This window comes from Nanorana parkeri, unplaced genomic scaffold (genome assembly GCF_000935625.1).
Source record: "Nanorana parkeri isolate BGI_ZX_2015 unplaced genomic scaffold, ASM93562v1 scaffold1800, whole genome shotgun sequence".
NCBI classification, from domain to species: domain Eukaryota; kingdom Metazoa; phylum Chordata; class Amphibia; order Anura; family Dicroglossidae; genus Nanorana; species Nanorana parkeri.
The window spans coordinates 20,862-43,281 of NW_017308068.1; the positions used below are offsets into that span (position 1 = coordinate 20,862).

The following is a 22,420-nucleotide window of genomic DNA, read 5'->3' on the forward strand; positions in this document are numbered from 1 at the left end:
CGATTGCAGACCTGTTCTTCTGGAAATGTTAGTTGCCAGGCTATCTTGCTGATGATTTGGCCATAATACTTTCGGAGTTACTGATCTAGTATTGGAAAGAGATAAGGAATTCTGACTTTTCCATTACTTTAATTTGCTGTATGCTATTGCGTGTGTGTGTGTTCCTATAATACATATACAAGGTAATTATATGACAGCAAGCAAGTGCAGGCATATAAACAGTCTTCAGAGCCAGCTCCCGGAGTGTCTTTTTGTGCTATGCTCAATCATGGTGCAGCAGTACCGGTAGGTGATTGTATGTGGTAGCTAAAAAAATCCATTATGGCTACACACAATACACATGCTGAAGTGATGCTTACTATCAATATACTCAACCATAAACTCAGAGCCAGGCCCTAAGTTATGCATCCAGGTGATGTTTGCCCAGTGGCTGTTGGGCAAAGCTGTGATGTTCCAAATAGGTTGTCCAGATGTTGCTAGGAAAGTGATTCAAAACAGGTTAGGACCAACAGAATTTTATTTAGGGAAAAATCCTTGCAAGCTGGGTGTCTAGTGTTTTTAAAATATACATATTTTTGTTTTTGGCAAAGGAAATAAATTCACTTAAACAATTGAGTCTTCTTTGCAAGGGCACTTTCACATGCACAATGGTACATTTTAACTTGCAATGCGATTTTAACACACATTACAATGTTTTTTCTTTTTACTTCTAATGTTATTTATAGTCGCTGCAGCTTGTTGCAATGTGCTTCAGTATGGTGGAATGCACCACACATACATGCAACATCTCAGGTTTTTTTTTCATTGCACACCAACAGGGTGGCTGGTTGAACTAAAACCTCAGGACAATACTATTATTATACAGGATTTTCATATCAACATAAGGCTAATTGCCTTGTGACTGTGTTTGGCAATGTAACCCTGAATTGAAGAGAAGTCCTCCCCACACCAAAGTATGTTTCCTGGAGGAAGGGACCCTGCACATCCTCAAAACGTAGGAGTATTAACCTATATGATGCTTTTCTGAATAAATACGAGTTGGTTATTTCACCTTCAACGGAGCACTGGTGACTTGAATTCACGGTTACTCTGCATGGCACCATCCGTTGCTGTCACTCCAAGCATGGCTTTATTAAAGTTGGTCATTATTGCTGTAATTAATGCAGCTTAGAACTCCATCAGGGCAACATAGCCCAACGTTGCTGGTGTGAATAGGCCTTATGTTTGTCTATTGTATATATGTATGTCCTTCGAATAATACTATTTCCATTCTTTACTATTAACGTATATACCTTCGTCGATGTATGCTTAGTAAAGTAAGAGGTGTTGTAAATAAGTATTTATTCCTATGGTTCAAAAAAGCAGGTGATTCCTGCTAATACAGTTTCAATAATTTCAATAATAAAATGCAGTTTATATAAAGAATATACAGCTTGATCATTTTCTGTATGGTTCTCCTACAGCTTATATAAACAGAAACTCAGAAAAGGAAGAAGAAAACCTGTTTCTGCCAAGGATGTTTTAGAGCACCAATTAACTTCTGAATTTATATTGATACTCATTGGAGTGATTTACTAAAGAAATAGAGTATGTTCACTTTGCAAAGTTAATTTTTCCTTAAATTAGTGCGGTCAGGCTGAGCTTACTTCAATCATTCAATTGTGAGAGTAAAAATCATGTTTTTTTTAATTCTCCTTCACATAATGAGGTATTCTTTGCAAAGTGAGTTTTCTCCTTATTTACTTAGTTAAGTTAACATTCACTTTTCAAAGTAAACATGCTCTACTCCTTTAGTAAATCAACCCCATTATGTGATACACACACAAGTTACAATTGTGCAATCTGCCCAACACAAACACCTACATTACAAAATACCCAGACAAATCAAATTTTTGGTTTAATTTAGGATGTTTTCATTCTATCTACATAATCTATAATAAAGAAAAATTGAAAAGCTATGTGTGGCATGTTCGTTATAAAATCAACCCTTTAAGGTGGTCAGTACCTATTTCGTGGATGCTAACCACTGTTTGTCTGATTTCAGTAGCAGTAATGAAGGTGGTTGTAGAGAGGGTTGTGCTAGTCGTAGTAGTAGTAGTAACAGTAGTAGTAGTAGTACCCGGAGTGGTCAGGTGACCAGTTGGAATTTTTGTGGGTGCTTCTGTGGGAGATACTGGAGACGTAGGGGCAACTAAGAATGAGACGAGAAAGCAGAAGAGAAAGGTGCAAGCCTTATACAAGAGGTATAAAGCATACATTGAAATATTAGGTCCAAAGATCAAGTCATGAATGTAAATGTTAAAAATATTACACTGGTGTGTCATTTAGGAGATTTGCAATTATATCTGTTGCAATGTGTTTTTCTTTAGATTAAATTAAGCTAGCACATGTATTACATGCATTGGGTCATGATAACGCTTCCATTATAAAGCCGGAACAAAGCACCACTCTATATATTGTAAAATCTTCACTGTAAATTGCCACGACAGTATAGTACCCTTGTAATACCTTCAATGATGGGGTGAAGTAAGAATATAATAAAGACGATACCTCGCCAATGGAATCCTCAAGACATTTAACAAGCTAGCAGGTAATACAACCCACCTTTGTCCATTCAGCAGAATATCAGTTTCAGGTAGACTTATTTTTTAAAGGTGAATGCACTGTTCATAAAATGCATTTACATTTTTAATCTCCTGTGTAACACTGTAAGGTAGGAGGTATGTAGAGGAAGATATGGGGGAGGGAGTGTTAGGTTGGATCTTATAAATGATTTGCCATCCTGATACAAACCATTTACCCAATCCTCCTTATGCTTCCTGCCCTTTGTGTTACCATTCAGGAGAACTTAAAGATGTGAACACTGTGGCAGCCCCATACTAGCTGGACAACTCAAACAGATTTCTGCTTCAAACAGTTGCAATTTTAAAGTTATGCTTTGGTAACATATATGGCCTGCCTGTTGTAAGGATGCATTTTTCATTAAAAGTGCAGTTATTCTTTAAATCCTGGAGTAAACCAGAACTCAATGTCACGAAGAGCAAACCACATGTAAAGCTAAAAAAAAAAAAATAAGTTAAAGACTTAGGTTAAAAACTACTCTTAGGTAAAATATGGAACAAAAGTGATTATTTGGCAAAATATTTGAAAGTATATTATTTACACAAGATTGTATTTTCCAACATAATGCTTAAAGAGAGAATGCATTCATATACTGTATGTCTTGCAAAGAAAAAAAAATTACACACACAGGAATTAAAAAAAAGAGCATCACCAGTCCAGCTTACCCTATTACTTTTTTACAGCAACGTACTCAATAATTGTATATTACATATCTATGCACAGTTTCAATTAGCTGTACAACTATTTAGTGAACTATACAATCTGATCATAATATCTATGGTCAGGTCAACTCATATGCTATGCATTATACCAGCATTTAAACCAAATTTAAAACTGTAGTCAGTAAGGTTAACAACTGTTCATCCACACATATTCATAAATAGATTTTCACACTGCAATGTAATAGATGGTTGCATTTGTAATATATGCAAGACCAGTCTTGTACCAGTGTTAAGATAAATCCTTTAAACGTAACCCTCATTCCATCTCCTCTGCCTACAGAGTTTCATTTTATATAAAAAGTAGAATGGATTTCACATTAGTAGTAGAATCCCAGCCAAAGTTTTTTTTTTTTTTTTTAAGTTTTGGATAGAAGGAGGGAAGGTTTAGAAATGCTGTCAGTTTTTTTTACTATAAGTAAAATAAGTTTTTTTTGCTATAAAAACTGGAGATAAATATTTTCATCCTAAAAATAAAAAAACGTTGAAATATATAAATGTGTAGCACCCTGCCAACAGGAGTGCTATAAAATTTAGTTGTTCTCAGACTGTACTTAGTCTGAGATAAAGTTGTAGTTTGTGTTCATATCAATTTCTTCAGAACAATCTGTGGATGCTGCATCTGCCTGTTGCTGGGTGTGTTGTGCCACACAGAGCAGAGCAGCCAATAAGGATTGTTCTGAGCATTTGTGTCTGCTAGCCAATCACTGGAAGGTACAGGCCAGTGATGCATGCTTGGAGAGGGTATAAATGCTCAGTGTGGCAGATGCAACAGTCTCTCCCCTCCCCCGGGCCTCCCCGGGGGGAGGCTGCTGAGAGACTGAACTGGCTGGGCCTAAGTCTGGGGACTAGCCTGATACTGACACTGGGGCCTGAGTCTGGAGATCCAGTGGTCAGCCACTGATTCTGGAGATGAACATGTACGAGGACTTCTGAAGTACTTCTTTGCCTGATGTTCTCTGCACAGATTGCCGGTTTGGCTTAAAGGTCCTAGTCTGTAATGACAGACGTTACTGTGTTCTATATCTTAAAGGAGTCTACCTCGTCCTGGATGCGCCTGACCCTGTCTCCACGAAGTTCAGCAATAAAAGAGATTCAGCTTTTATCTACTGTCTGGACTTCGCTTTGTCGGTCGCCACTGGAGGTGGTAAGTGCTATTGGGGCAGCCAGGTGCTTAGCAATCCCTAGACAGGCTATGGAAGACCCGATCATCCAGTGGCTCCTTAGGGGGTGAGCGCTACACGTGGGGACTCGTCCGGGATCTTCCTAGCCGCCTTGAGCCGTTTTTGTGAGATTGTGTGCTGCAGTAACCCATAGCAACCGACATTGGGACTGGGGGTGACTCTAATCACCCCTAGCAACTCAGGAACTGTGTCATGTGATTGTTTGTGCTATTGTGAAAAGGAAAGTGCATTTATTGGATAAAATGTCCTTTTCAACTGGTCACAAGAGACAGGGATGGCGCCAGAAGTTTCCAGAACTCACCGGCCTTTGGGTTGGTGAGGGAGTGAAGCAGCAACGCAAGCAAGATGGCTTTCGTTTACCGGCCTTATGCCACATCTTCTGCCAAGAGTAGCATTGGAGGAGCTCGGCTGAGCCCTTCTGGAGCCCCGGCTGGAGTGGTGCCCTATGGCCAAGGTACCGTTGTAGATACCAGCCTACGCCTGGAATTGAATGGTCGTATCGCCATATGTGCTATGGGAGGTCAAGAGCTGACCGGCCTTTCCTGTGGCAGCTGTGGGAAGATTTTGATGTATATCCGTGCCTGGACCAGATGTGAAGGCTGCGGACAGTTTCTGCTAACCCCTGGGAAGGAGAACCTGCCATCCGGCATCCTCCGTGTGGATTGGACCACAAGTTTCACCCAGAGAGAACCCGCTAGCGTTTCCTCTGCTGTGACTGGGGACACCGGTCCCATTGTGAAAAGAAGCGAATATCTCTGCATCGGCTGGAAGGCAAAACTATTTCACTGCAAGACAGCTCAGCTATTCTTGTGCAGAGCCCGTGGACGAGTGTTTGGTGCATCGGAAGAAGCTACCAACTCTCCGGGATGCCTGACCAGCTCTTCTGACGGTGAGGACTCTGGGGTTATCAGTGCTGGGATGGCAGTAGCAGCAGGAGTGATTATGCCAGGGGGGATCCCTGAACAACCTCTGTGCCATGAGAGTGAGGCTGAGCAGGGAGAGGGCAGTGTTATGTCCCATCCCATGCATCATTGGGGTGCTGTGTCTGATGAGGAGTGCAACCTGGCTCAAGACTCTGCTCTGGCTGATCCTGAGCCCACAGAGATCACTGGCCAAGAATCAATGCCAGCAGCGGCTGCGCGTGTGAGTGAGAGGAAGGCAGGATTGTAAGATCCAACAATCTGACTGTCCTATTACAGATGAATCCCTACCACGTACAGAAGCCAAGTCTGTTGCTGAAACCATGTCTAATGCGGTGTATGTGAGGAAGTCACCGGATTCATATGTGCTGCCCAGGCAAGGTGATACATCTAAGATGAGCAAGTTGTCATGGCTGCAGCGTGTTGTCCAACGTAAAGTTGCCACTGAGTATGGGTTAGAGTTTCCATATGTCCCTGAAGATGTTATGTAAGAAATTGAACGCATCAAAGAGGAGTGGTGTAGAGAAGCTGTGTGGGAGTTCCTGGGTATTCCCAAGCCTTACCGGAACAAGAGACTTGATCTCTTATTCATCAATAATTTGGACACCTGAATGGACACCTGGAAGTATGGCAGATACATCTTTAAAAGTTGTCATCCAGAGGCCTAGTCGTGAGGATTAAATCGTAAGTATCACCACCATTGATGCTAAAGGAAAACCGGCCACTCTGCCTGATCCTCAGTATTACAAGTAGGAGAGGAGGCTTCCTCCGTTTGCTGTACCTTTTAATTCCAATGTTTTCTTTTATGGATGGCACTGTTCCTGATTGAGTTGGTAACAGTTTTTTAGTTGGGTTACAAGAAAAGACCTTCAGCCACCCAAGTGTGTGTGCTGGATGATATTCAGAAAAGGGGAATGTTTTTTAGTTTGTCCCTGAAGAAGTTTTTCATCTCCTTCTCATCCACTATAGTGTGTGTTGAGAGATACCATTGAAGAGGACTGTTGGGTGGGGAGCACTAGGCTTCTTATTCCAAGTGTATAGTTAGGATTTTATTTTTTCCTCTGCAGGTGAACTGATAGACATCCTACAAGCAAGAACCAACTATATATATTTTTTTAAATTATTTGCACCACAGTGGTATGTTGCTTTTTTTCGGTTTGACCACTAGGTGGCAAACTAGTCAGGGGTGGACTTCTAAATTGAGCTTTAGATTGCCATTGCCTTAAACTGTGATGTTGTATGAGTTGCAGCCTCTAGGGGGTGTTGCTCATACAGATGTGTTGCTGTTATGCTGTGTGTTTCTTACAGATGCGGATGCACTAAGAGGAAAAGAATCACCACTGCACTTTTGTTGTCACAACTGTATTGCCTCATTATTGAAAGGTCTGTTACATCTAGATAGAGATAGGAATAGGATGTGTTAGATAAAGACACTGTCATTTAAGTATCTGGTGACAGTAAGTTTTTGTTTGTGAAGTGTGGGAAGAAAATCTCAGTATTGTGGTTTTCTTTACATTTTGTGTACAAATGTACTGTGTGTAACCTTTCCCCTTACCCATTCATATTTGTCAGGACATCTGCTGAGAGACTGAACTGGCTGGGCCTAAGCCTGGGGACTAGCCTGATACTGACACTGGGGCCTGAGTCTGGAGATCCAGTGGTCAGCCACTGATTCTGGAGATGAACATGTACGAGGACTTCTGAAGTACTTCTTTGCCTGATGTTCTCTGCACAGATTGCGGCTTTGGCTTAAAGGTCCTAGTCTGTGATGGCAGCAGTTACTATGTTCTATTTCTTAAAGGAGTCTACCTCATCCTGGATGTGCCTGACCCCGACCCTCTCTCCCTGAAGTTCAGCAATAAAAGAGATTCAGCTTTTATCTACTGTCTGGACTTCGCTTTGCCAGTCGCCACTGGAGGTGGTAAGTGCTATTGGGGCAGCCAGGTGCTTAGAAATCCCTAGACAGGCTATGGAAGGCCCGATCATCCAGCAACTCCTTATGGGGTGAGCACTACAAATGTAACAGAGAAAATTGGTGAGCACTCTGGATGTATTTATTAAACAAAAATATTAAACTGCAATTAGCAGTGATTCCAAAACGCTTTAATAACTGTTAACAGGCAAAAATGTTTGCCTGTTAATAAGGTGCACAAACCCTATTGGAATTAAAATCAATTAAAATCATATAGGTATAGTTATACTTCCATGAGAATAAATAAGAACATTGTAAATCCGATTAAGGCAGTCATATATTGCCAAAAATCACCTCAAATGTCACCTCACAAAAACCAGAATGACTGCAAAAAATATTTTCCATCTTTAGTCACTGTGCAAACATAACAAATCAAAACTTTAGTTGGCAAGGACACTAATTACATCACAATCTGGGGATATATTCTGTATCAAAAAGGTGTGCAATCAAATCTTTTATATAGCCAATATATGAAAACTACCAGTAAACTCCCATAGAGAAGTAAAATCTGCCATGCTCACTAGTGTTCCCAATAGGATTTCAGGAGCCAAAGTTCATAGATTTTTGCCATTGCCATTACTCTCATGTAGCAGAGTGCAATTCACCTTATATATCCTGCAGAAGTATATAAGAGTTACATAATAATGCATAGGTATGACTTCAGTTTGAAGTGTCAGTGCATACAGTATATGTTCAGCAAACTTTATCAATAGGTGACAATGTTAAATAATGTTTAACATTCAAACATGGAATCCACTCTACTGAAAGTTAGTCATACTTTGATTATACAGAATTGTACATGGAAAGTCCCATAGGGAAGTATAATCCACAAAACGTATGAGAGTCCCCCAATAGGAGATCAGGAGAATTTTACTGCAGTATATAAGTGAGTGAGAGGAGTTTGGTGGAGGATGTAAATAATCCCAGGAGACCATGGGCGCCAGATCTCTGTAAGTATATATCTGCAAATGGGGAAGGTGGACTGTGTAATGTTAGGGGAGGAGGGCAGAAAGAATAAGTGCACTTATTCTTTGAGGATGCACAAGCAGACTTGAGATAGCAGGTGGTTTTCAAACTGCCACACAGCCAGTTTTGTTATAAATCCCAGCTAGTCAGGCACTAACTAAACATGTTCAAGTATCTTACTATACATTGGTGGGCTAGACTGAGCCAACTCCTAAAAAGTTTTCAGCAACTTTACTCATGCACCTGCTCTCAGAGGTTAGAGAGAGGACTCTGCTGCAAGCCTTTCCTTAAATCTCTGCGCACTGCTGTAGCAGCAATTAGTGGCCCGTAGAAGCAAAACCTGGTCTGGATCAGAACCAAACGTAAGTGACACAATACAAAGCAAATCAAGGATATACAAGCCTTAGTCACATAAATATGACAGAAAATGTGGAGAAATATACCTCACCATAATGACCTAATGCAATGTCACAGTCCTTCTTAATGATGCTGGTCAGTGGTGTGTGCGCCCCCATAAATATTGCAGGTCAGTGGTGTATGTCCCTGTTTAGTGAGCTGTAACCTGAATTGGTTGCCAGTGGTCTGTGCCCCTCATTAATGGCCAGTGATCTGTGCCCCTCTTTCATTAGCAGTTAGTTGGAACCACGTTTACTGAGAAACGCTCCAGGGGTCCTGCGTTGCTTCCTCTTGGCTCTCAGGTCTTTGCAGAGTGATGTTAACGCACAAATATGCAGGCAGTGTCAGACTAGATAGCCCTCCACCCTGCCTGCATACAACACAGCAGGTCACACTGACTTGTGAATTTTTAGGTCTCACTAGAAACGGAGCACCAAGCCAAGCATGCATGGATCCCATGCTGATCGGAACTGACAGGTGCTCATGTGAAAGGGACCTTTGAAGTGAAAGGAAGATTTGGTGGACATGCACAGGAATCACTCTATGAAAAACCCATCTTTTAGCATGCCAGATTTCCGAAGATTTTAGGCAGAGACTGCAGTACACTAGGGTGGCTCCACAGTACACATCTGTGAGGAGATGGACTGTAGGTAAATATGACCTAGCATATGAGGTGGGCAAATGAGGTGGCATGGAATATAACATGTACAACAAAGTGTATAGCATGAACCAGTATAAAAAAAAAAGGAAATCTACAGCATGGCATACGAAATAAGGCGTTGTAGAATAGGGACCATACAACATGGCATTTGGAATGAGGCAATAGGGAACATGCAGCATGGCATACAGACTGAGGTGCTGCAGAATAGGGAACATGCATCATGGCATATGGGATGGCGTGGTGCAGAATAGAAATTGCATAGCAAGGCGTATACGAAATGAGGTGGTGTGAAATAGGGAATGAATACCAGGGCATATGGAATGAGGCGGTGGGAATTGTACAGCATGACATATGAAAAGAGGAGTTGCAGAACAGGCAATGTACAGAATGGCATATGGAATGAGTTGATGGAGAATGTACATTATGGCATACAGGTTACGGAGGTGTGAGATATGGAATATACAGCACACTAAGACAGTGTAAAGTAGGTACATAATATTAGTGTTCTAACAGAGTTTTATTATTACTTCAATATAAATGGCTTCTGCTGTTGCTGCTGCACAGTGCCCTGCTCTGTCCACCTCTCTGATGCTACCTGCAGGCCAAATGCAGATGAAGGATCCCAGCCCCATTCAGACCTCTATCAGCAGGACCCACACATGCTGTAAATCAGGGGTGCCCACAAGGTCGATCGCGAGCTACCAGTCGATCGCGTAGCGATCACTGGTAGATCGCACTGTCCTCTCCTCCCGCCGCTTCTCTGGATCCCCGCTGCTCTCCCCAGCGTGGATCCGAGAAGAAGTGAAGGAACCGGTGGCGGGGGAGGGCGGAGCCCTGTCACAGAACTAATGAAGAGCGGTGAGGAGAGAGAGAGACGCTCGGCCAGGATCTGACAGCCGGCGCCTCTATCTCCCCTCACTGCTCGTCCGTTCCGTCACAGCGGCTCCTCCCCCGCGGCTGAAGTGCTCTTTCACTTCTCGCCGGATCCCCCGCTGCCCAGGAGAGCAGGGGGATCCAGAGGAGAAGCTGAGCCCCCTTGTGCGTGGACGAGCGGCAGAGGATCGGTACATGTCACTAGTATGTACCAATCCTCTGTGCAGGACAAACACTGGAGCGATCGGCTGATCACTCCAGTGTTGTAAATAACTGGGGACACATAGTAGTATGTGTCCCCAGCTATAAATGAATGAACAGGATGCGATTTACATCACGTCCTGTTCATGTATGAGTTTCTCAATGGGGAGAAGCACTCTGTACAGAGGCTCCTCCCCATTCAGAAACTGCTTGATAGTAAAAGTGTGGAGCTGTATTGAAGTCAATGGCATCGCCCACATTGCGTTCGCCCGCACTCGCAACGCAGGCACATTAGTGCCTGCATTCCGGTCCAGTGCGATCTGCAAAAATAGTGCTCGCAGAATTTTTGCGAATCGCACTGGACTGGAACACAGGCACTAATGCAGGCGATCGCACTGTGGGCGAGGGGCCTGCCTGCGGAGCCTGGCTGCGGTTCCATTGACTTCAATGCACCGCCACGCCCCCTCCCACCCCTGAATGCAGGTGTTTTTTCGTTGGTAGATCTCAATGAGCTCGTCATTTGAAAAGTAGATCTCCAGACGAAAAATAGTGGGCGCCCCTGCTGTAAAAGCTCACCCTATTGACGCTGTCAAACACAGAGCCAGGACAGGAAATCTTCTACTACTCATGTCTTGTGCTTGTCTATGCATTCGATGTCAGAAGCCTCTGACAAAGGTTTGCATGACTAGTTTAACTGCAGAGGTGCTCACTGCTTCTTATCCCTAGAGTGCCGACCAGCTTGCCTCCATGAACTAGGCCCCAAAGCAGTCATGTGGGATGCTATGAAGTAGATGTAGGTATTGAAGCGCCACACCAATTATAACAGTCCAGATACAACTTTATTCCATTAGTCTGGAGACATTCAAGTAGTCAATGCATTTTGGGGATCCAAAACACACCCCCTTCATCAGGGCTTCATGAGAGAAATCATGTATGCGGACTACAATCCCTGCAGCTTGAAGGTTGTATTGAGTTGTGATGGGAGTACTTCAGTCTTGTCACCTGGTTTGTCAGTAGTGCTGCCACTGGTTTAAACATAGATGAGAAAAGGTTATGCAATCCTATATTTGATTAGATAACTGCTTTCTGGGTTAACTGAATCATTATATACAGAATAACCCAAACAGTTATGAATAAAACTGCAACTTAATGTATTTGTTACTGTAAAGGCTTCAGCAGCAACAGCAAGCTATTTCTATTGAGGTAATAACATAACTCTGGTCTGTAAGAGGAGGTGTGAAATAGGAATTTCACACCTCATCAATCCACATGTCATACTGTACATTTCTCCACTGCCTCAATCAGTATGCCATGCTGTACATTCCCTAGTCCGTATTTCCTTATTCAGTATGCCATACTGTACATTCCCCACTGACTCCTTCTGTATGCCATTCTGTACCTTCCCTTTTCTGCACCACCTCATTCCGTATGCCATGTTCCATTTTTTATTTTCTGCAAAGCATCATTCCGTATGCCATGCTGCATGTCTCCTGTTCCACATTGCCTCATTCCATTTGCCATGGGGTATGTTCCCTATTCCACAATGCCTCATTCCAAATGCCATGCAGCACGTTCCTTAGTCCATACTGATGACGCATGGCGTACGTTTGTACTGCCTCATTGTGATATAATGCTGTTTATTCCCTATTTTGCACTGCCTCATTCTACATGCTTTATTGTACATGTTATATTCCACACCACTTCATTTTGGGACACTGTGCTGTACAATCCTTATTGTGCTAGTCTCACGCTGTATACTGTGCTATACTTTTCCTTTTTCAAACAACCAAAATATTTACTCTGTGCTGCACATTTATTATCAAATGCTGACCCATATTGTGTGCTGTGCTGTACATTTTATATTCAACACCACCCTTTTCAGTACCCCAATGCAGTGTGCTGTACATTGTATATTCCACAGCTGTAAAAAGGTTAAAAGTTAATTTCATTGAATGATGCCCGCTGTTCCCCAACAACTTCTTTTTACAGCACTGGTCCTTAGTAGTGTTAGTTTCTTCCAATAACGTCTTCCTGGCCCTGACTATGCATTAGCCTGACAACTTGGTGCCTTGCCTTTGGTTCATACTAACTGTACGCCATCTCCAGCTAGGTGAGCCTGCTGTTTGCTACCTTGGGGAGTACCTTCACACAAGACCGAAACTTTGGTGAAGACCAGACTTCCCTTGGCTCTTGCATCCCTAGGTAATAAGACACAGGGGGTATACCTACAAGCCTGGTACATAAAAAAATGTTTTGTTCAGACAATTTACATATAGGAGAGAGTGTTATTTTCTTGGCTGCAACTGACACTAAGAAATGTTAGAATAGTAGTGGTGTTTTGCTATTTTGAAGAGGTTGATACTTACAAATTAAGCAAGTACCCTGATTTTGGTTGTTTAGGACACAGAAAATTACTTTACAATGCTCATCTGAAGGACTAATGTTGTCTTGGCATATTCTGTAAAGTTGCCCATGTATTTTTACTGATTGATTTATGTCGAGTACACTAAACATTCTGCTAAGCCATATAGGTGGAAAATTGAGTTGTTATTTTTTTTTTCCGAAGCCCGTGGACGTGCATCAAAACAAACTTCCCCCTGTGAACAAAGAAAGTGAACCGTGAAATCACAGCACACAAAAACGTGCAAGGTCCTTCCAAAGAAGGGACCTACTTCCTGACCCCCCGGGGCGCAAGGCTCCTGACAGGGGTTGAGACTGTTGGCCCACCAACCCGAAGGCCGGTGGACCCCGATCCTTTGGGGACCTGCGGAAACAGGTCCCACACAGTACTAGGCAGGGGGGATCTCCCGAAGAGAAACTCCTTTCCTGGGTGGGAGGAGACAGAGAACCCCGTAGGAGGCACAGAATCTCCTCCCAGCATCAGGAATAGACCCCGAAGAAACCTGCACCTTCAGCATCTGTGGGTCGTATAACGCTTTTAAAAAAAGCCAATCGTGCATCGTGCATTAAGTGCAATAAATAATAGTGCCAGTGCACCACGCTGACAGGCCTTAGGGGCCGAGTGCAAAAAAATTGCCCCGGACTAGCCATAAGGCCTGTCCAAGAGGCATTGTGCAGAAAATTGCAATGTGGTGTGTGACCGAGTGATCAGTGAGTCAACGTGGGGTCCCACACCCAAGTGACTTCCTGAGCACCCCTGGGACGCCACCCCCAACACACCACGGGCATCTGCCGCCCCCAACCCTCCAGCCAGACCAAGTGGTTCTCCGTTCATACCAGGAGGAAGTGCCATCGGGGGTCCTCCCGCTGTCTGGGATCTACCCGTAACCTCAGAGCCTGACGCAACCAGCAGCGGACCGAACCATCCTCTGACACCCACCAATTACACCAGAGGGTACTCAAATGCTCTCCCATAGGGCAGCAGCATCCTTTCCCCTCCAACAACTGATAAGAACAGATACTACACTTGATCTTAGCCAAAAGGCAGAGAAGCGAGTTGTCATTTACTTACCTAGTTTAATTTCTTCTTTCTTGTATGATAAAGCTTGTTGTAATTGGTGTGTATTTCCTACACCTGATATACTCTGTTGCTTCTGGTGAGCATTTATTATATTTAGTTACATGCAGTGGCGTAACAACCGGGGGGGCAGCAGGGGCGCGGGCCCCAGGCGAAAAGTGAAGGGGGGGCGACGGGCAAAAATGCCACTTTCGGCTAAATGCCGAAAGTGAAATTTTCCTGCCGTTTTGTCGGCGCGGCCGTGATTCCTTTCATCCCCGCTGGGACACAGAGCAGTGCCCAGCGGGGATGAAAGGAATCAGAGAGAAAATGACAATTGTGTCTAAAAGAGATGTATCTGTTTACAGGGTTTCGGGTTATGAAGCTACTGTGTAGTGTTTTGAGAACATTTGGCTGTCAGCCAAATGTTAACTGATAATATAGCAATGTATTGGTCTACTGCCTAAACAAAATGCAAGAAGACACTAAGAACTTGTCCACAAGTTGTTATTACAGAGAAACTCAGGAGCCATCTTGTGGTAAAACAGTTACATAGCTTGGAAGATGTTGTGGTACATAAACAATATATAAAATCACATAAAGTTGTTTAAAGCATACTTAAAAGCCTAAACTTTTTTTTTTAGATAGAGGGTTGAACAACTGCCAGTTTTTTTTCCCAATCTGTATTTCATTAGGGTGATTTCATTTCACTTACTGTCCCAGTTTTTTTTCCCAATCTGTATTTCATTAGGGTGATTTCATTTCACTTACTGTCCTGCTGAATCAACAGGAAGCAAAAATATGTAATTCCAATGGGAGGGATATCCCTCTTAGAGAGTGGTCATGGGAATAAGTGTCTTCATTGAAAAATGTATCCTCTAATCCTGTTCTGGTAGCAACTCAAATTTTGGATTCACCCTCCCTATTCTAATTGGACATCAATACCAACCTGACAGTGGTTCCAACCCCTTGGCACTCTAAAGCTAAAAAAATGATGCCTTTAGTTACACTTTAAGTATACCTGTATGGTAACTTAGCATCATCAACTGACGGGTTAAAATAAAATATACCCTTTCTTCCTTGTTAAACCTTTGTTGACTAATGTACAAAAACTGATATGTATATTAAATAACATCTTAATATACCTTAGATCTAAGTGTTGTCCACATTTACGCAAAGTACAGTCACTATGCGGCATGTTCCGAATGCCAACTATGCCAAAAATAATTTCCTGCATGGAAGACATGCAAAAATTTAAACTGTAAGCATGCGGGAAACCCCCATGCATGTTACCTTGCTGTTACTACTTTACCTGATGTGGGAGGAACTGCAGCCCTCACAGAAAGTCAAGAGTATGGAAGAGCAAGGAAGAATGGAAAACAAGAAAGAAATAGAGTGGAACACATAAACACACATGCTAAAGTGTTTAAGTATGAAAGACAATGAGAAACCAGTCTGGAACGGAATTTCTGCATCTAAATTGATTCCCGGTTTAAATACTGCATACATCTAAGAAATTATATTCCAACAGATGATAATAACTATACGCAGGCATAGTCCATGGCAAAACATTTACAAATTTCATCAGTCATAATATCTTGCAAGACATCAAATATCCATCTGCACCTTGATTCACTCTATGGTCAGACTATTGCTACATCATAAAATCCCACAAATCTCCCAGTTGTCTTACCTTCATCTTGTCTGAGAGGAGTATCAACAGTGACGACTTCTCCAACTCCAACCTGGGTCCTGGCACTCAGCGTGATTCGATAGCGTGAGAGAGGATCTGTTCTTGTCAAGGTGTATTTTGTCAGATTTGGTGACAGCACCTCTACCACTGCTCTTGCAAATCTGGTACCATTAACTGATTGGAAATTGTAATGAATATTATCAGATTTACCAAATAAAAACAAAAGTGCTTGAGTATTCTTTATGTTACACAATTTTTTCTTAAATATCTGAATAGTCCATTCTCCATTAAACTTTAAATTCACTCTTATAGTGGCTTCCAATTGTTAAAGAAGAACTCTGGGCTAGAAGGGTTAAGTGCTCGCTTGTGTCTAGGTGCTAAAAAAAAAAAAAAAAATCTAAGCCACTTTGGTCTTAGACCAGTGTCTCGAGCATCTCTCCCTCTCTGCTGCAGCGGTCAAAGGATCCTGGTGTCATCACGCTTCATATACTGTGCTTAGACTGTGTATAGACGTGAGGACGCTGAGAAGCAGTCCATCTATGCAGCGAGGAGACGGCATGCTTCAGTGAACACAGAAGCAGGGAGCCAGCTTGGATGCTCTGGTGCGGGCTGTGGAGAAAGGGGCACCTTGCAGCACTGAGCCTCTCTTTCTGCTCCCCAATACTCCTCAGCTCCATGTGGGTTCCTCCTTCCTGGCTCCCAGCCTTCCCCCAGCTACAGCTGCCTGAGCTTTGATCTCTGGCACAGAGCCAGCAGATCAAAAGGGGTCATCTGCAAATCTTCTGGACTGTAGACTGAGCAGACCTGCAGTGCTTTCCCCCCCTGGTCCCCCTCCCTCTGTCTTGTTTGCTTTCGCAGCCGTGAGTCTGCAGATCACAAGAGCCCTGCTGTAAACCTACCAGCAGGGGGTCTGGACACTGGGCACTGAGATAAACTACCCATGCCCAGTACAAATCTCCCGTTTCCCACCAATTCAGCCTCCCCAGAACAAAAAAGACACAGGTGGATGAGGCTAGTTGCTCAGCAACATCTTTGTTCCCTCGCTGTGGACCTTTTGAACTCTGTAACCTGTGTGAACCTGAAGCGTGCAGCCAGGCCTCCCGGACTCCTCCTGCTCGACACAGGAGTTCCATCCAGGTGCCACTCTGCCTTCCTCATTCTTTGCCCCTGTTGTCTGATGCCTGTTACCCGGTGTACCTGATGCTGTGGCCAGGTCACTCCGGACCTTAACTACCTCCGGGCCGGCCGTAGTAAAAAACGGCCGGGAGCTCTCTAGATCTGAGCGGGCGTCTTTAGACGTCCGCTCAGACACGCACCCTCGCGAGCCGCCCGGGAAATGGCCGCTATTTAAAAACAGGCAGTGATGCCTGTTACCATACAAGCGATCCGGTGGATCGCGTGTATGGGGTGCCGATCGGTGTCCCCCCCCGCCGCAGTTGTCCCGCTGACCCCAGGCTCCGCTGTGCCCGGTGCGAGCCCGGGATCAGCATGTCGCCTGTGTCACAGGGGATCAGAGGGATCCCTCTGCAAGAATGCGGAAGTGTTGTATATACATCACTTCCACATTCTTGTGTCACTCTCCAGCTTCAGAAGCTGGAAAGAAGCTTATGGAGCAGATCTGTGCTTCATCAGCTTCTTTTGGGTGGTCCTAGGTGACATTAGGGGTCTTGGAGACCACTGATGTCTCCATAAAGAGGACCTGTCACATATTTTGCTATCACATAGGGGGGTTTTATTAGCCCCCGTATGTGATAGCAATAAAGTTTAGTGGAAAAAAAAAAAGGAAAAAAAAATTAAGTTACACATAAAAAAGAATAAAAAAAATGTTTTAAGTCCCCACCCATACATACACGCATGCAAACATGCATCGGGGCGCATACGTGCAAAAAAGACATGTTACATATTGCCGCAAACGTCGGAGTGAGAGCAATAATTCTAGGGCCATCAATCACTGATAACACTAAACTGATGAGCGGTAAAAGCTTTTAAAGTGTCGCCTGTGGCCAATTTTGGGTATGTTTTTTTTATGGGTAGTTTTCTGCGATTTCGCGGGTGCCCGCAATTTTAAAGCTTGACCTGTTTGATGTCTATTTACCCGATGTGACCCGATCTTTTATATTTTATCAAATAATAAATGTTTCCTAACAATGTTAAAAAAAACTTTTTTTTTCCCAAAATTTTCTGTAATTTGTCCTAATTATAGAAAAAATTAAAACCCCAGTGGTGTTTAAATACCACCAAAATAAAGCTCTATCTGTCCCCAAAATTTTGTATAAAATTCATTTCAGTACAGTGTTGCATGTCGGAATAAACGTCAGTCAAAGTACCGCAGCGCTGAATACTGAAAAATGGCCTGACCAGGAAGGGGGTCTAAACACCTGGTCTTGAAGTGGTTAATATTTTCCCAGGTGCCAAGGATTTTCCTCCAGAAGGATCCTGCAAGCCTCCCTCTGCGGATCACTTTGCCTGGATCTCCCTCCACCAACCCAACCCAACCAGCTACTCAGGACTGTCAGATGCCTACTGTGTGAGTTGCTTAACCTTTCTCTTCTGCCCCTTGCTGTGCCTGTGACTACTACTTTACTGCTGCCCTATGAACTGATGCCTGTGAACTGTTACCCAGTGTCCTTACTGCTGAACCCTTATCGTGCCTAGAGTGCCCCTGGTCTTAAAGGAGAACTATGGGGTCAGTGTTTTTCCCCATAGTTCTCCTTAGGGTAACGGGAGGACACAAACTAGCGTCCTCCCGTTACCCTAAGCTCAGTATATACTGAGACGCGGCAGCCGGAGCGGATCCCGACGTAGATGACGGGATCCGCCCAGCTGCGTGAGTGACAGCTGTCTCTGCCTATCTAGAGGAAGAGCCAGCTGTACCCGCCCCATCCCCCGTCCGTTCCGCCAGTCAGCGCTGGCAGATCGGAGCGGGGAGAGGGGAATCCAGCCCCTCCCCCAGTCACGGCAGAGAGCGGTGACAGGATCGGAAGGTGAGCGAACCTGGTATGTGTTCGCTCACCTCCCGATCTACTGAGCCGACCTGTGACAGTCTCATTGTCACAGGTCGGCTAGAACTATGAGGTGAGTGGAAATCACTCATCTCATAGTTCTCCTTTAATCATTGCTACCTCATATTATTTGTTGTCTCCCTGTCTGCACCCCACCTATAGCTTGCTTCCACTTCTGTGTAGTGGAATTTTTCCAACACCCTGCAAGTTGGGTCTCATGTGATTCTCCTCTGTGCTCCTAGTTTGTCACAAGTATAACTTTGTTTTAGCATTTAAACAAAAACAAGCAGTTAACCCTTGCAGTGGGGGTAGCCCCACTGCAAGGGTTAATATATGTTTTAAACAGAGTTCTTCTTTAAGAAAAAACCCAATGCACTAAAATGAGGCGGTGTGTATTTATTTACAACATATACTGTACATCTCCCGTGTGGCACATGGACCCTTTGTTTCCATACAAACTTCTTTGTCCTTGAGAATATGCAGCTGCTTTACAGATGCAAAAACAAGCAGAGCTGTGTCAACCGACTTCCAGGTCAGAAAACCATGCAAACCTTTTTGCAAAGTCACATTGGGGGGGGTTATTTAAAAGTGTCTGAGATAAACTTTGTCTCAACTAGAGAGCAGCCAATCAGCTTTTAAATTTTCCTTTTCTGAACTGTGTGGAAAAAATGAAAGATAGAAGCTGATTGCTTCCTATGGCAAACCACATCAGTTAAGATAGAACTTGTCTCAGAAACTTTTTATAAATTCTAACTAATCTATCAATTAGCTAGAAACTACAACTAGCACAATACAATTAGGCACTCGGAAACGACTTTTCATTATTTGTATTCATTTTTCAATAAATTTGCAATACACTTTGCGTACCATAGCAAAGAGATGGCATTTGACACTACTATATCAACTACGCCTTGAGCCTATTTACTATAAAAGTGCCAACAACTTGGTGGCAGATACCTTCTCTCAAAGACTATGTGAGGCTGGTTTTTTTTTTTACTGATTACATAAATTCATTATTCACACATTTTCATATTTCATTTACTTTTGACCCGGATGATTTATATTTGTAATTTTCTAGGCAAGCCATAAAAAGATCCATGAAGGTATTGTTTAGGGTACAGATGACAGGCAGCAGCTTCAAGCTCTCAAAGAACACACACATTATACCTTCCAAGCAATCTTTTGTTTTTTAATCTTGCATTTGATAGATTTTCTAAATTAGGCACATACAAAATAATACACTATTTTTGAAAATATACTATTCTTTTAACAAATCTCCTGTGAATTAAGCATGAATGAAGCATATCAATTACATATTTCTCCAAATTCTCTTTCTAAGCTACTGGAATTTGCTAATGGCAATACTTTTTTTTAACAGACTGACACTTAGCCTTAGGATCAAATGTATACCCGATGTATTGCCAATCCCCAACTCTGCTGCATGAAAACACTTTACTAAGTCTACTAGGAAACCCTTGAGATTTCTTTTTCTGCAGAAGTTCATTAGGGATCACAGCAGACTTTTGTGTACTGTATACGCCCTGCCTCTAGGAAGCTGAACACTTGGCAAACCAAAAGGCACAGCTCCTCCTAGTGGATTGGCTCTCTGCGCATACTAAGAAAGTCCCCAGAGTAAGAAACAGTAAAAGAAAGTGTAACATAACATAGACTTCTGACAAATACATTGCTACATAGGGCAACAGTGAGCAGGATCTTTGTCCCCCAATTAACCATTGGTGAAAAGATTTTATGGGGAGTTAAAAAATCAATTGATTTGTCCCAGAGTTCAATGGAGGACATGGTACACCTCTGGGATGTTTAAAATCATTACCCCAAAAAGGGACACCAACAGGTAACCCTTAAGTGTCCTGGTGCTGCTGAATCACAGTCATCTCTAAGACTATTCACCCAAAACTGGCATCAGGCAAACCCTAGACTTCTGCATGATAGAAGTTTGTAAACATGTGGACAGGGGACCAATTATCAGCCTTGCATACCTTGGAAATAGATGTGTGATGCTGAGAGGACCAAGAGGCACCCACTGCTTTGGTAGAATGCGTAAGATTAAAGTGATATTAAAGTCAAAATATTTTTAAGCTATTTCAAATGCAGATTAAATCACTTACAATGGCTGCTGCTCTTTGATGTAATGTTTAAGTTTCCTGCAAAATTATTTGGTCCCCTGAGCACTGGTCTTGATTTCCTGTTTTAGGTTGGCTGCTATCCCTGGCAGGGTATGGATAATGTGTGTGCTAGTAACCTGTGTGTGTTTCCACACACAGGTTACTGTTGCCTGCTCCCCTCTCCTCCTTACTCCCTCCTTCTAGCTAGTAGATGGACTGCTGCTGGAGACTGCTGTGTCCCTTGTGATCTTGTAATGGACAGGAAGTTCAGGGAAGCTGAGAAGAGAGAGTTGGAGCTGTTTGGAAACATGGTGACTGTACGTGCTTGAGGAAAAATGTAAAGAAATACTGTGTTGAGCAATGTATATTTGTTTGCTCTAAATTCATTATTGAAAAACATTGAGAGTTTAATACTTCTTTAAAGTTTAACTCTAGGAAGGTATAAAATACACAGATGCCCCGTGTATCTATTAATACATTATTGAATGTATTTTTAATGCAAGATGTGTAATAACTTGAATTTGGCTTGGTATCAACCTCTTACCCTGGTTAGTAGAGAGGAAGAAGCAGCACAAGGAACCAGTTTTGTTGCAATTAGGGATATAGCTGCAGCTAACGATTATTTTCAAAATCGATTAGTTAGCCGATTGAGTTTGATTAATCGGTTAATCGGATAAAAAATAAAATACATTTTAAAAAATGGCTCCAGTGATGGGACTACTAGTTTGTATTGAGATTGTAGTCCATCAAAGGAGCAAGCTTATTAGGGATGCACCGTTACCGATACTAGTATTGGTACCGATGTCGAGTATTTAAGTGAGTACTCGTACTCGCCCAAATGCTCCGATGCCTAGCCCGATACTTGAGCTTCCGGAATCACTTGTGACGAGGGAGCATGGAGTCGACTTCCCGGCCAATCAGGAAGCAAGGCAGCGTGTCATTACACGACCCCGATTGACCGGGAAGCCATCTCCATACTCCCTCGTCACACGTTGCCCGGCTTCCTGATTGGCCAGCTTCTTGACCAATCAGGAAGCCGGGCAACCTTTAGGACCTGCAAATGTTACACAACTGCAGCAGAGAAAAGTCAGGTATTTGGCACTGCCATTAAAAGGTATGTGCTGTGTGGTAGAGCTGTATGTTTGGACTGGGTGAACAGAAAAAAAAATCTTTTGGCATGTAAAACAGCTCCCATATACATATTTCTATGGTGAATTTATCGGTTTGCCTGCAGTTTTAAGGTTCCATGGAGCCATGGGGAACTAGAATATCTATTCTCTATATTCACTATAAGTTATAGTGGGACTTGACATAAATGTGTGCTTGTACCTGCTGGCAAAACTGTTGAACCTCCAGCTGACCTGTTCTTTTTGGGCAAGTCAGCCAGTTGCTGCTGGATATCCTAGTGTGCAGGTGGAAGAAAAATGTTTTCCTTATGAATTGTGCATTTAATTGGAATTGTCACTTTGTATGAATTTGATATTTTATATGAATATCTATAACTCACCTTTTATATTTCAGAGTGCTACACTTTTTTTATATTACTCATAGAAACCATACCATCTCATTTCAGTACTGTTAAGTCTAAAACAACACCCCAGAAATGCTCCTGATCTGGTACAGGGACCATG

General features: G+C 43.0%; 1 protein-coding gene across 14 annotated transcripts in view; it reads right to left on the bottom strand.

The window, feature by feature from the left end:
• NFASC (neurofascin) overlaps positions 1-22,420 on the bottom strand; it is a 189,042-nt gene that overhangs the window by 17,880 nt on the left and 148,742 nt on the right. For 8 of the 14 annotated variants that reach the window (XM_018571666.1, XM_018571659.1, XM_018571658.1 and 5 more), the window contains 4 exons: positions 15,665-15,838; positions 15,284-15,298; positions 2,006-2,191; positions 360-476 (listed from right to left, as the gene is read on the bottom strand). In XM_018571666.1, coding sequence (XP_018427168.1) covers positions 360-476; positions 2,006-2,191; positions 15,284-15,298; positions 15,665-15,838 — 492 coding nt within the window. Of the gene's footprint in view, positions 1-359; positions 477-2,005; positions 2,232-15,283; positions 15,299-15,664; positions 15,839-22,420 lie in introns of those variants that run through there. The other 6 variants (XM_018571664.1, XM_018571665.1, XM_018571663.1 and 3 more) reach the window with 4 other exon arrangements.